General features: G+C 39.4%; 1 protein-coding gene across 6 annotated transcripts in view; it reads left to right on the plus strand.

Moving 5' to 3' along the window:
* Positions 1-13,446, plus strand: part of LOC128982912 (peptidoglycan-recognition protein LF-like) — a 175,761-nt gene that overhangs the window by 117,549 nt on the left and 44,766 nt on the right. For all 6 annotated transcript variants that reach the window (XM_054402010.1, XM_054401985.1, XM_054401994.1 and 3 more), the window contains 2 exons: positions 3,340-3,476; positions 11,286-11,435. In XM_054402010.1, the coding sequence (XP_054257985.1) occupies positions 3,340-3,476; positions 11,286-11,435 (287 nt within the window). The remainder of the gene's footprint in view (positions 1-3,339; positions 3,477-11,285; positions 11,436-13,446) is intronic.

Genomic DNA, 13,446 nt, shown 5'->3' on the forward strand with positions numbered 1-13,446 from the left:
GATCCGGGATTACTTTTACCATCGAATTGAACCGTTAATACCCTCTAACATTGAACCAAAGTATGCCCAACTTTATACATATGACGTTAACACAGCTGTTACTCACAGAATGGGTCAAAGATGTGACCAACTGCTGATGTGTGATTTAGGTGACTATCTTTATTTCATACAACGAATGTACGGTAATCAACAAAAATCAACGAATGTAGGAATATGCATGAACAAATTATCTCCATAGAATAAGAAGCTTATTAGGTTATCAGCGTTGCACAGTTCGTACATTACTTATCTATATATTATTAATTTGAAACTGTTTTTCTTTGTCACAGCTATTTTGAGAGAACAGCTGGGCGTAGAAACTCGGTAGAGGTGTCTAAAGAAAGGTCTTGGTCTGTAGATGAGCCATCAAAAGAGAAACATGGTGAATTCCCTTGGGGCTCTGCCCCCGTGGCCTTTAAATTCCCATCCCATGTTATTCTTATGGAGGAAAACGGGGTTTTTGTCACAGCTACTTTGAGAGAACGGCTGGGCGTAGAAACTTGGTAGGGGTCTCTAAAGAAAGGTCTTGGTCTGTAGATGAGCCATCAAAAGAGGAAAGAGGTAAATTCCCTTGGGGCTCTGCCCCAGAAGCCTTTACAGTTGCCTCTTCAGATTTGTTTACATTACGACCATATGCATAATTCTAAACTACTTTTTAATGCAACAGCTGTTAATATTTAAATTGTGATTTATTGAATTTGTCAAAATGAAGTACAGTATTTGAAATGGATTTTTCTGATTTTAAAATTGATTTTCTTCTGCATCGTGTCATGTTTTGCAATATAATGTTCTATTACCAAATCAGTGGAAAATCCTAATATCACAGTAACTTTTAAAATGATTTCTTATGGAGTTAACTTATATCTATTGTATGGGTTGGTTTCTGCCTTTTTTACCACTTCTTGGAGATTTTACGTAGGTTATATTCTTTGGCATATTGCATTTGTAGACGAAACTTGGGTTGGTGTAATTATTACAATGGAAAAGAGCGAGAAATCCTGGACAATTTGATATAGTATCTGATAGTATATAGTATATATACTATCATATATAGTATATATAGTATATAGTATTTTTATAGTATTTGATATTGTATAAAAATAAAACTGAATTAACACTGTGCTACATTTCTTGAGCAATCATTGAAATAACCAATTTGCAAACAATGGAAACATAGAAAAAGTCATAGAACACAACCAAGTAGAAGAAATAGAAATAATGTTTTTTTTACACTAAAAACACTAAAAAAAACAAGATCAGCTTTTTGAAAAAAGATAAGATATTTACAAAAGATTTTGATTATATCTAACTGTTGTGTAGATCGTGAGTATTTCCATAATCTTTCAGTCGGATGTAATGCTTCGCAATTGCTCGAATTCGAGCAACAGGTACACTAGTTTTTTAAATGAAACTCAAATTAATATAAACCATTCATTTTGTTAAACTAATAAATGGGTTTATATTAACATAAATAGTTTATACAAGCCAACTATCAGTTCTATTTCATGTAGAAAAATAAGCAGCCCCTAAATAAAATATAAAGATAAACAGTATTTGTAAATTATTATGTCTCTTATTGCTGACAATATTCCTGAGCACGGGCGATTAACTAGTTATATTAAACGGGACTGGTAAATAAGTAGAGCATTATGGCGTGGCTCTACACTTACCAGGGTTCGTATCATCTCGTGATTTTAATATCGGCTGTCGCCAGATATTGGTTTGTACAGAGTCGTATAGCTAACATTTCGTGGGTGAAGGACGACTGACTGACTGGGGCGCTTCTCCTCTACCGCCCCTGGCGTCGGGGTTGAGAACTACGGTCATCCCCTCCATATGACGTCACTATGTCCAGCGTTTGTTGTGGCCTTTTCATGAAACAAAACAAATCAATGTATTTGGGATGACCGTGAAATATTACCCCACGTTAATTTTTGACCCGTTACAAAGCCATTTGAACCAACGATCTAATTTTAAGCATTAGCCATACACTAAAAGCCAGCTGGACCAAAAAATTTAACAATAAAATCAAACTCTCTTCCCCCAAATGGTGTTTCACCTCCATTGAAATGGAGTGAGTGGGTAAAACAAAATTACATGTACAGACTGAGTAATTGTTATTTTCATTACTCTACACACGAAAGTTCACTTTCTAAACGTAAAATTAGCTAAGAAAATAGGTTAATCCCGCTACTGCACGGTAAAATTACATAGCATTAATTTTCTGTGCATTTGTAGTGCACACGGAAAGTAACCGTTATGTGATTTTGCGGTACAGGCTGATCAGCTGTTGCATAACACTGAGTTTCTGTGCGTATATGTACCTTGACATGGTTTTATTTCTTGATACTAAGTTGAATAAACAAAAATATTCATTTTGTTTAAAAGTTTTTCAATATCGTAATGAACAATACTCGTCTCAAAAGTGCCATTGTGGTGCTCGATAGCTTTTTCCAAAAATGCAATCTCTCCCTGCAATAAGTTACTTTCGAGACTAGTAATGAGAACCAACTACTATAAAAGTAAGTAAGCCATCTCCAGAGATTTTTCCAAAGCTATCTAGAATTAAATGTTAACAAGCTGCTATACCCGTGCTTTGCAAAGGGAAGAAAATGTGACCTATAGAGCTATTAAAGTGCTGCTGATGTGTTTTAAAATACAGCAACTCTATGATTTAGCTTGAAAATATAAACTGATTTAGAAGCGTAAACCTACTTACTTTCAAACCCCTACTTTTGATGCTAATAGATCCATAAGAATATGACAACATACCTTAGTGTAGCATTAGCATCAATTTCTTCATATTGATGCATCATGAATGACATGTTTTACCATAATCCTTCAATTTTAGTCAAGCTTCTTCACATGTAGCTTACTATATAAATTAAAAAATTAAACTTTGAACAATAATTTACAAAACGTATACAACCTAACTTTAAAACCAAATATAACCCTCCTCAATCTACATCAAGCGTCACAAACATATTTTTTGAGTAAATAAACAAATGCCAGTTCATTGTACTGACCAGCTGTTTCATTAACTAAATTAAATTAAATCATTTAAACAATGGAAGCATGCCAGGCGTAGCCCTTTGGAAATCATCCTGTGGGGCAGAGCCCTTAGGTAATTCGTCCATTCAATACTTTTCGGCAAATCTATACACTCTAAGCTTCATTTTTATGTGCCATATGGCTATATTTTTATTTGGTAAATGACCTTAACCGTTTACATAAAATTTGATTGTATCACTTTAATAATATAATAGATGCTCATAATTACACTAGAACCATATGTTTTAGTTTCCTTGTAGGAGGGGATGGTGCTCTATATGAAGGGAGGGGCTTTACTACTGTTGGAAGATCTTACCCTACCACTGCTAACAATCTTCAGGATCTGTCCAAGAACTGTTTAGAAATCGCTTTTATACAAACAAGTGGTAAGAAATCATACAATACATATTTTACAGTTTAATTTTTCTACTATTAAGTAAACTATATTTCCTTCCCAATGTTTAGGCGGTTTGAGGGGAAGATCCCCCACCACTTGTTTTGTATTTAATGTATGAGGCTTAATCAGCTGTTAAACTATTATTTTAAAGGTAAGTGTCAAGTGGAGGGAATAGACTTCTTCCCCTAAAACTGCCTAAATATTGTTAAACAAAAGTATAGTGTACCTGATGCTCGAAATCAAGAAATTGTCAAGTATTACAGGAGTTATTTCAAAACTAATTACAGTCATAATTTTTGACAAGTTTAAAAGAATCAACTCAAAGCTTATGTATCTAATGGCAAACCCCTTACTTTTCATAACAGTTATATATAGTCAACATTTCTTGGAAATATTTGATCATTTTCAGAAAACTGACCTTCTTTTTACTTTCTCCCCCTATACCATAGTATATGGAGAAAGTATTGTTTTCGTCAAAATTTTCGAGTTTGAGTTTTGAGTGGATATATTCGTTTTGGGTCCCCCTGGACCCAAAAAAGTGGTTTTCGAAGTGATGTCTGTGTGTGTGTGTGTGTGTGTGTCTGTGTGTGTGTCTGTGTGTGTGTCTGTGTGTCTGGATGTGTACAGAGCTAGAGACTACACCTGTGGTCCGATTTAAATGAAATTTGGTATGTAGGTTCTTTTCCATGGTATCTCCAGCGATTTTTTCATTTTTTTGAAATTTTGATTTTTAATGGGGATTTTCCCATAAAAACCCATAAAAAACCGGAAAAATCTGATTTTCTCAAAAATGGCCGGAACGATTTTAATAAAAATTTAGTATGTTGTAGCCCTTTAAATTCTGAACAAAATGGTACAAATCCCATTTCTGTAAAAATTACGGTTCAAAAGTTATGGTAAATTATGTTAAATTTGTTAATAATGCTGATACCGTTTATTTTACAAATGTTTCCCGACTAACCCATAGCCGCATAAAGTTGTCCATGTTATCTTCGTCATTAGTAGGCCTAGTCTAGATGGTACCACCATCGTCGCCAATATGTTTACATTTTTTAGCGAATTTCCCTATAGGGAAGTAGCTATTACCGTAGGTGGCACGGTAAGACCTAGACCCGGGACCGATTTACTTTTTCATTTTGATGTCCCCAGAGGCCAAAAACACTATTCGTTCAAATTTTTATATATGTATATATATATATATATATAGACTTATATATATATATATACGTCCGTGAACGCGATAACTTGAGTAATTTTTGTCCGATTTTGATGAAATTTGGTTTAAAGGTGTAAAGCGGGATAAACTTGAATGAGTTCGCGAACCAGCACGATCGGACCATGGGAACGGGGCTTTACGGGGGGGGGGGGGGGGTTTATGGGGTAAAAATTGGTTTTTCTCACTTTTGACCCTCAAAACACAAAATTTCCCAATTTCTCTTTAGACCTTTTTAAAGAGCTTAAAAAAACAAATAATTTAGTATATAAAAGTATTTTTGTTCGATTATTAGTAACGGAGAAAATTTAAAAAATTGTAAATTTAAAATTCCCATGTTATTCTTATGGAGAATATTGTCAAATGTTGTAGTTTGCTTGTTTATGAATATATTTTTATCAAACTTGGCAAATTTATTTATTTTGTACTAAGCTATCAATATTTTACTCAAAAACACACTTTATTAGTTTCCTTTTAGCAGCAAACCTAGGTACTCGTTAAACCTAATGCTATTAAAATATATTTAACTGAAAATCAATTCAGACAAATGGAAATTCGCTTAGTCGGCAGGTTTGCTGCGGCGGGGGTATTTTATTTTTTAAATAGTGATACAAATTGTTCATATTACTCAAGTACTACCCAATTTCCTGCATAATCTATCTGTCACAATTTTATTTGCAAAAAATACAGTACTGAGTGAAAATTAAAAAACGTACGTTTTCAGGAAAAGCACTTTGCAAATTTTTTTCCCCTTTTTTCAAAACTTTTATTATTTTTTTTATTTCATTAACATTTGAAGTTTCATAAAATGTCCATGGTAACGCAATATCTTTGGTAGTTTATTTTAAAAAGAGCATCTTTAGTGGAAAAACACAAAATCCTGTCACGACCATAACAGATGTTTAAATGAATATTAAAAATAGTTAATATTATTTTTATAACTATGTTTTGCTATAAACTAATTTACTTTTATGACCATTATACAATAAAAAGGTCACTGAGCTTTTGGTATATTTGGTCTTTCTAGAAAAAAATAAAAAAACTCAAAAAATTGAAAAAAAGCCAATAAAATCTTTTTAAGTTTGTATAATTTCGAAAAAACTTACCTGAGACCCGAAAAAACGTTATGTTTGTATAGAGGTGTGCTTCTTTTGTGTATAAAACATTGAAATATGACGATATTTTAATTTTTGAAATTTTTATGATAGAAATCATAAACATGATGGTCAGGGACAAGCGGTACGGTCGTGAATTTTCTGAAATAATCTAAATCTTTCTAAACAATCCTTCAATTATACTGTTAGTTATAATAAAAATATGTGTTTCAATTGAACTAAACTGTTCAATTTACAATTATATTAAAGTTATTGTCACGACCAAACACACTATAATCCATAAGGCAAGAACTGCCTTTGATGCGGGGAGGTGGGTCACACTCGTAGGGACTGTAAAGTCGAGACCTGTTTCCTCTGTAAGGAGAAAGGTCTCAATGATAAAAACGCTAAACATATAGCTGGGTCTGGGCAGTGCAGTGCATTTAAAGGCGCACTACAACAAGCGAAAGCCCAACCACGAAGATAAGGATCCTCCAGTGCAATGTAGATCGATACAGGACGGCTGACGCGCTTCTCAGTCAGCTTGCCCTCGAACACGGTGTTGACACGCTCTTGGTCAGCGATCAGTACCAGTACCGGGACAGGGACCCATCTCTTTGGTTTCCCGATACACTTGGTACTGCTGCGTTCTGGGTACATAATACAGCTAAAGTGCAGGTGAGGAGTCACGCGAAGGGCCGAGGATTCGTTTGGGTCCGGTGCGGGGATGTCACTTACTTTAGTGTATACCTCACCCCCAACGAGGCTATCCGTGACTTTCGTGGAAAGATAGACCGCCTGGAAGAGGGCGTGCGCGATACCGCCGGGCACGTTGTCGTGGCGGGGGATTTCAATGCTAGGGCTGTCGAGTGGGGAATGACTCTCACTAATTCCCGGGGGAAGTACATCCTGGACTTTGCTGCCAGGGCTGGACTTGTTGTCATAAACGAGGGCAACACGCCAACTTTCCAGCGTCCCGGAATGAGGGGATCGATCCCAGACATCACGCTTGCATCTGAGTCCCTCTTGCCGAGGATACGAGCCTGGAGAGTCCTAGAGGATTATACGGCCAGTGACCACCAGTACATAATTTTTGATGTCCTGGATAGTCATCAGAGACAAGCTACCGTGTCTCGGCAGGTGCCCGTTCGGTGGAACACCAAAAAGCTGGACGTGGCCAAATTCACCGAAGTCATACTACGGGGAGAGCCAGTGGTACCTGCTGCTTCTGGCGTGGCTCACGCAGAGACATCAGTTACATCATTGATGAGGCTGATAGTCTCGGCCTGCAAAGAGTCAATGCCTTGCAGGAGAACCCGGTGCGATAAGCGACCTGTGTACTGGTGGACAACCGAGATCGCAGAACTGCGACGGGCAGCATTGAGAGCCAGACGTCTTGCTACCAGGACCAGAGAACCTGAAGATAGACGTCTTAAGTCTGATGCTTACAAGGTGGCTAGGAAGTCTCTTTCCCGGGCCATTAACCGGAGCAAACGCAGTTGCTGGGAGAAATTAAGGGACGATGTCGATTCCGATCCGTGGGGCCTGGGTTACAAGATAGTAACCAAGAAGCTTGGCACCCGCTCTCCACCTTCCGTTATGGACGGGGCCTCTATGGAGAGGATCGTAAAGTCCCTTTTCCCGACTCACACACTGCGCCCATTGCGGGAGTTCGGAAGGGTGGACGACGTACCGCTGTTCAGTCTCGAGGAGTTAGAGGCTGCCGTTCTATCCCTGAAGAACAACAAGGCTCCTGGACCGGATGGGGTACCTGGTAAGGCCCTGAAGAAAGTCTTTTCAATAAATCCACAAATCCTTTTGAGCACGTACAATGCCTGTCTGGCCGAGGGAAAGTTTCCCTTCTGCTGGAAAACAGCTAGGCTTGTGCTCGTGGGGAAGGGAAAAGGAAACCCAGACTTACCCTCCTCTTACAGACCTCTCTGTATGTTGGACACTGCTGGGAAAGTCTTGGAAAAGTTGATCCGTTCCCGACTGAATTCAGCCGTGGTAGCTGCAGGAAATCTATCCCCTCGTCAGTACGGCTTCAGGAAGGGATGGTCAACGGTTGACGCTATTGAGGAGGTAAAGCGAGCCGTAATGAGAGCTGAGGAGTTTAACAACTATTCTCATCGGGTTGTGCTGCTTGTAACACGATGTGCGAAACGCATTTAATTCTGCGAGGTGGTGCGATATGCTGGACGCACTGGAGAACACCACGTCCCGGCATACCTCATGCGCATGATAGAGGACTACCTCCGGTACCGCCTCATCATTTACGACACTACAGAAGGCTCCAGGACGATGGATGTAACTTCTGGTGCTGCTCAAGGATCCATACTGGGCCCGGACCTCTGGAACGTCGCCTACGACAGCCTCTTGAGATCCGAGATGCCTGATGAAACTGTCCTAGTTGGGTATGCAGATGACGTTGCGGCTTTAATAGCTGCACGTAGCATTGAGCTTGCCCAGCTGAAACTAAATCGAGTCATGCGAACCATTAACGCATGGATGGCAGAACATGGTCTCTTGCTCGCTCTGAGCAAAACTGAGATTGTGATTCTGACTAAAAAGAGGATTGACACCATCGTGCCCTTGATGGTGGGGAACGTTGAAGTCCAAACCATTCGTGCCGCAAAGTAACTTGGGGTCATGGTGGACAGCAAGCTCAGCTGGCGAGACCAGATCACCCGTACGGCGGACAAGGCCGCTAAAATGGTTTCTTCCCTTAGTCGGTTAATGGCCAATGTCGGAGGTCCGCGGTCCAGCCGCAGAAGGCTGTTGATGTCTGCGGTCCAGTCCGTACTCCTGTACGGTGCGGAAGTCTGGGCAGACGCTCTCAACAAGGAGATATACAGGATGCGGCTCGCCCGAGTGCAGCGTCAGGCAGCACTAAGGGTAGCATCTGCCTATCGAACAGTGTCCGAACCTGCCGTCCTGGTGGTTGCTGGAGTCATCCCCGTCAAACTTTTGGCGGCGGAGAGGAAGGCAATTTATCAGCGCCGTGGGGAGGACCAGGCAAGAATTGAGGAACGCACCCGGACCTTCCAGCTGTGGCAGGAGAGCTGGGAACAGGAGACAAGGGGGCTCTGGACCAGGCGACTGATACAACAGGTCCAACCTTGGGTTAATCGGCGGTGCGGAGAGGTGAACTTCTACCTCACCCAATTTCTGACTGCTGTCGGTGGACACGGTCATACCGATGATGATGGAGGGTGAGGACAATTGGACCTGTGTGTCACTTTACATCCAGGGTGTTCTCCGTGCCAAGAAGCTTGACCTCGACCGGGATGCGGTGTAGGTCAAAAAAATAAATAATGCCAGAAACGGTGCGAGCCCTGTGGGCTTAGGTCACATGTTGGCCTGGCTTGAAGTAATGTGACAAACAATTCCAGGTCTGTGTCCAACAGAGTAGAGGGGGTTTTTTAGTGAGTAGTCTGTGATAAACTCAGGAGTCTCACACTACAGGCTGGCTACCTGTGTGCGTAAAAGCATTTTCCCTCCTCACCCTAAAAAAAAAAAAAAAAAAAAAAATAATCCATAAGGCTGGATTGGTTGTGAAAAAACCCGCGATGGTCGTGAAATTACGTATTATTTGGCTCTGTTCTGGCGGTAGCCCTGCACCTCATGTTCGAGGATACAAAATGGACTTCTAGGTTAATCTAGCAATTGAAATATCTTATAAACAAAAATTAACACCATGTCTACTTCATCAAATGACTACGTACGGTCATGGACACACCAAAATTACAAAAAACACAATCTTTCCTTTATTAATCTTGTAATTCCTCCTTTCAACTCGAAACGACCGGCACTACAATCCTGACGTACACCCTGAACTAGTCTCTAAAACCAACTGACTCCATCGACGCCAGGCTTGCCACTGTCGTGCTCCAAAGTTGAAAATCTTTTCCAAATGGTCGTGACGCCAAATCGAGGGACAGACTTATTTTGTCATGGTAGTCAGTTTGCAATGACAATAAAATTATAATATGCTCCTTTTTTGTAAGTTTAATAACCATTGATGACATAAAAATATGGATTTATAAATTTCGGCATGAATGATTAGTCTAAAAACAGTGTGAAAGTTGGAAAATGTACCCTAGGGACACGTCATGGTCGTGAATTTCGAGACTAAAAATACGAAAAAAATACCTAGAACCTATTTAAAACCAAATAAATGTGTGTAACATGTTGCCCCCGTCCCAAAAAATATTAAAACACATAATAATAAACTACAAATCCAGTATCTACGAAGTAAAAGGCCAGGGACATGAAAACGTACGTTTTTAAATTTTCAATCTACTGTGTCAATTCATTTTTCTTATTTGCAGAAAAATATCAAATTGTCCTGGCTTTCTTGCCTTTTCCCATTATAATATGTACATAAACCCAGATTCAAATTTGTAAATATTTAATTTAAACTAAGTCAGTAAATGTTTGTAGCATGTGTTTCCTTATAAAATTTTAACAGCCATTAAATTATAGTCCTACAGCTGATTGTAATGTAAACAAAAATGATAGCATGGGAACTTTAAACGCCACTGGAGTAGAACCCAAGGGACTTTATGTAAGAACTTATATAACATCTACTCAGCAACTGTATATTCCCAATGAGCCAGAAACTGAAAAAAGGTATCTACAGAGGAGTTCTAACCAAAAAATGTCAAGCTTGTCTATTTTATATGGGCTGTAAAGTAACTTACATCCCCCTTAACTTTTCAACCATTTGAGATATTTGAAATCCGGTTGTGACAATCTTCTTGTATATGAGAGGCTACAATAATAATGGTTATTTTGAAAATTTTGTCCTTAGGGGTAGTTTTTTTCCCCCTAGGATGTTAGGCACGAGCTGGGAATTGTTTTTCACATTACTTTAGGCTAGACCTAGGGGTTGCGGCATTATCACATAGATAAAATCCATTAGTGGCGGTTGGCGGGATTTGTACCCGGGACCTCCGGACCTCGGGTGGTGGGGGGGGGGGGGGGGTTAGCTCAAAATGTTTAAATGTTAAATTTTCAAAATGTTTTAACATCCTAGGGGGAAGTATAGTCGACTTTGGTATAAATTTACAGGCCTTGACAAAACTAAACAGTTGACATAAAGAAAACCATAATCGGACCCATAATTACAAAACGGCACCCTAAAACGGTTCAAATCCAATTAACCATGATTGGTCTATAGTTTGTGGTACCGGTACCCACATAATAAATTTCATCAAAATCGGTCCAAAGGTGTAGTCTGTAGCTCTCTGTACACATCCACATATAGACTCACAAGGACACGTACATCGGTCTTCACTTTGAAAACCACTTTTTTGGGTTAGGGGCACCCAAACCTCAAACTTGAAAATTTTGACAAATAAAAAGCTTCCCCATAAACTATGTATACTGCATAGGAGGAGATAGTAAACAGGAAAGGTGAACTTAACATGTATAATAAAGGGTGACGTAATCTTGTAAAAATCCACTGATAAACTTGATTAATTTTCAGACATGGAAACTACAGAGGAAATGCAAAATGTAGCATCTCACGTTATGACTCTGGGACGCCATGCTAACCACATATACAAAACATTTGACCTTTACTTCGTGGCCAATAATGACATTGTGCATAGAGAACGGATGGGAATAAAAGTAGCCGGTGAGTAACTATACTGCCCTTTCAATGCTATGCGACGGTATATCGTTGTGCGTCTTTTTCCCAAAAAGTGCTATGGAACGATATATCGTTATCACGTTTCATCTGAAAGTTCTATCGACGATATATCGTGCTGGGAGCGACTTTCAACCATGCAAGTTTAAATGGGCGAATTAGTTGACTTGGTTGTTGTTTTGAAACAGTGATGGTTTCTTTCAATTCCTCATACAATTGAGGCCTAATATATTGTTCCTTAGCACTATTGAGATGAAAAATTTCATTTTTACAGATTTTCAACCATTCAAGTTTAAATGGGCAAATCGGTTGACATGGTTGTTGTTTTGAAACAGTGATGGTTTCAATCAATTCCTCATACAGTCGTGGCCTAATATATTGTTCCTTAGCACTTTTAAAATAAAAATTTTATTTTTACAGATTTTTTCTCGCACTCTAGACATAACTCCGCTACAACATCAACCCAACTGCAGTAGTTGAATAATACTCTTGAATACATTACATATTACAATAAATACCAACATTTCCAAATGTCTCTACTATAGTTTAATAGGTTCTAAACTACACTATATGGACAATCTGAATATATTAGGTGGTGAAAAGTAAATACATTTTCAAATTATACAATTATCTTTTATCAATCTTAATGCCATCACCATGCTGAAAGTACGATGATGAGCAGCTGCTGTAAGGGACACACACTCACACCACAAGTTTGTTAAGTCTCAGAAGGTGAATGGTAGCTCAGTACAACCAGTGCCGGATTTACCATAGGGCCGCAAACAAAAGGGGGCCGCTGAGGATTGACAAAAATATTTTTTCAGTACAAATGTTTTTTAACCATCAGTTTGCCGCGACCCGATGATTTCGGCCGGAGGGAGATGTTCATGATTTGGCCACGGCTGTGGGTGTCGGACCACGGTTGTCAATAATAATGTCCCTGTGATTGCGGCCCACGGGAGAAGTTCATGATTTTGCCACGGCTGCGCGTGTTAATAATGATATACCCGTGTTTGTGGCCCGAGGGAGATGTTCACAATATTGCGGTGGCCGCGGTTGTCGATAATGATGTCCCCATGGTTGCAGCCCGCAGGATATGTTCATGATTTTGGCTCACGTTCATCATTTTGACCCGTGATTGTGGCTCACGGGAGATGTTTATGATTTTGTAACAGTTGCGGGAGTTGGTGATGATATTCCGGGATTGCGAGTGACGATGATAATGTCCTGCAATTGTGGCCTGCAGAAGATATTCCTGGTTTTGCCGTAGTGGGGAGTGTCAATGATTATGTCCGCGCGATTGGGACCCAGAGGGATGATTATAATTTTGCCGCGGCCGCGGGTTTCAGTGACGATAATATTATCGTCTCCTTTGTTTTAGGGTAAGTGTCATGATTGTTCCGCGATCATGGGTGAAAATGATGATTTACCCGTGATTGTGGCCCGCTGGAGATATTCACGATTTAATCCGCAATCGCTGGTGACGATGATGATGATAATGACTGTGGGAGATTTTAATGATTTCACCTCTATTGCAGTGAATTCCAACACAGGGGTGGGGGTGGGGGCAGCTCAATTAATTTGCCTAGGGCCGCAAGTACCTTAAATCTGGCTCTGAGTACAACCATAGATAAAACATACTCCCTTAGTTGATTTCTCATCCTTATGGAACAGCTGAAGCCACTTATAGTTATGCCATTCACAGTAACCAAACTTGTGTGTGGGATTTCATATAGGATACACAATTGGTATCGATCGCACAAAATCCACACAAAAAATATGGAAACGGCATGTCACATGTTTAATTACCTGTAGACAAGGTAGGTATTATTGATAAAAGCGGTATTATAAAACCGGTAGTATTTAACCGGTATTATAGATAAATTATAGAAATCTCTTTGTAGATTTTTATCCTTATGGAACAGCTGAAGCCAATTTTATTGTTAGTTCTGCCCGGTGCACTGTTTTGTTTACAATTTGTTTCTTGTTATTTCAGTCA

This window comes from Macrosteles quadrilineatus, unplaced genomic scaffold (assembly GCF_028750875.1).
Source record: "Macrosteles quadrilineatus isolate MER2022 unplaced genomic scaffold, UCM_ALF_1.0 Scaffold_1__1_contigs__length_201487025, whole genome shotgun sequence".
NCBI lineage: Eukaryota > Metazoa > Arthropoda > Insecta > Hemiptera > Cicadellidae > Macrosteles > Macrosteles quadrilineatus.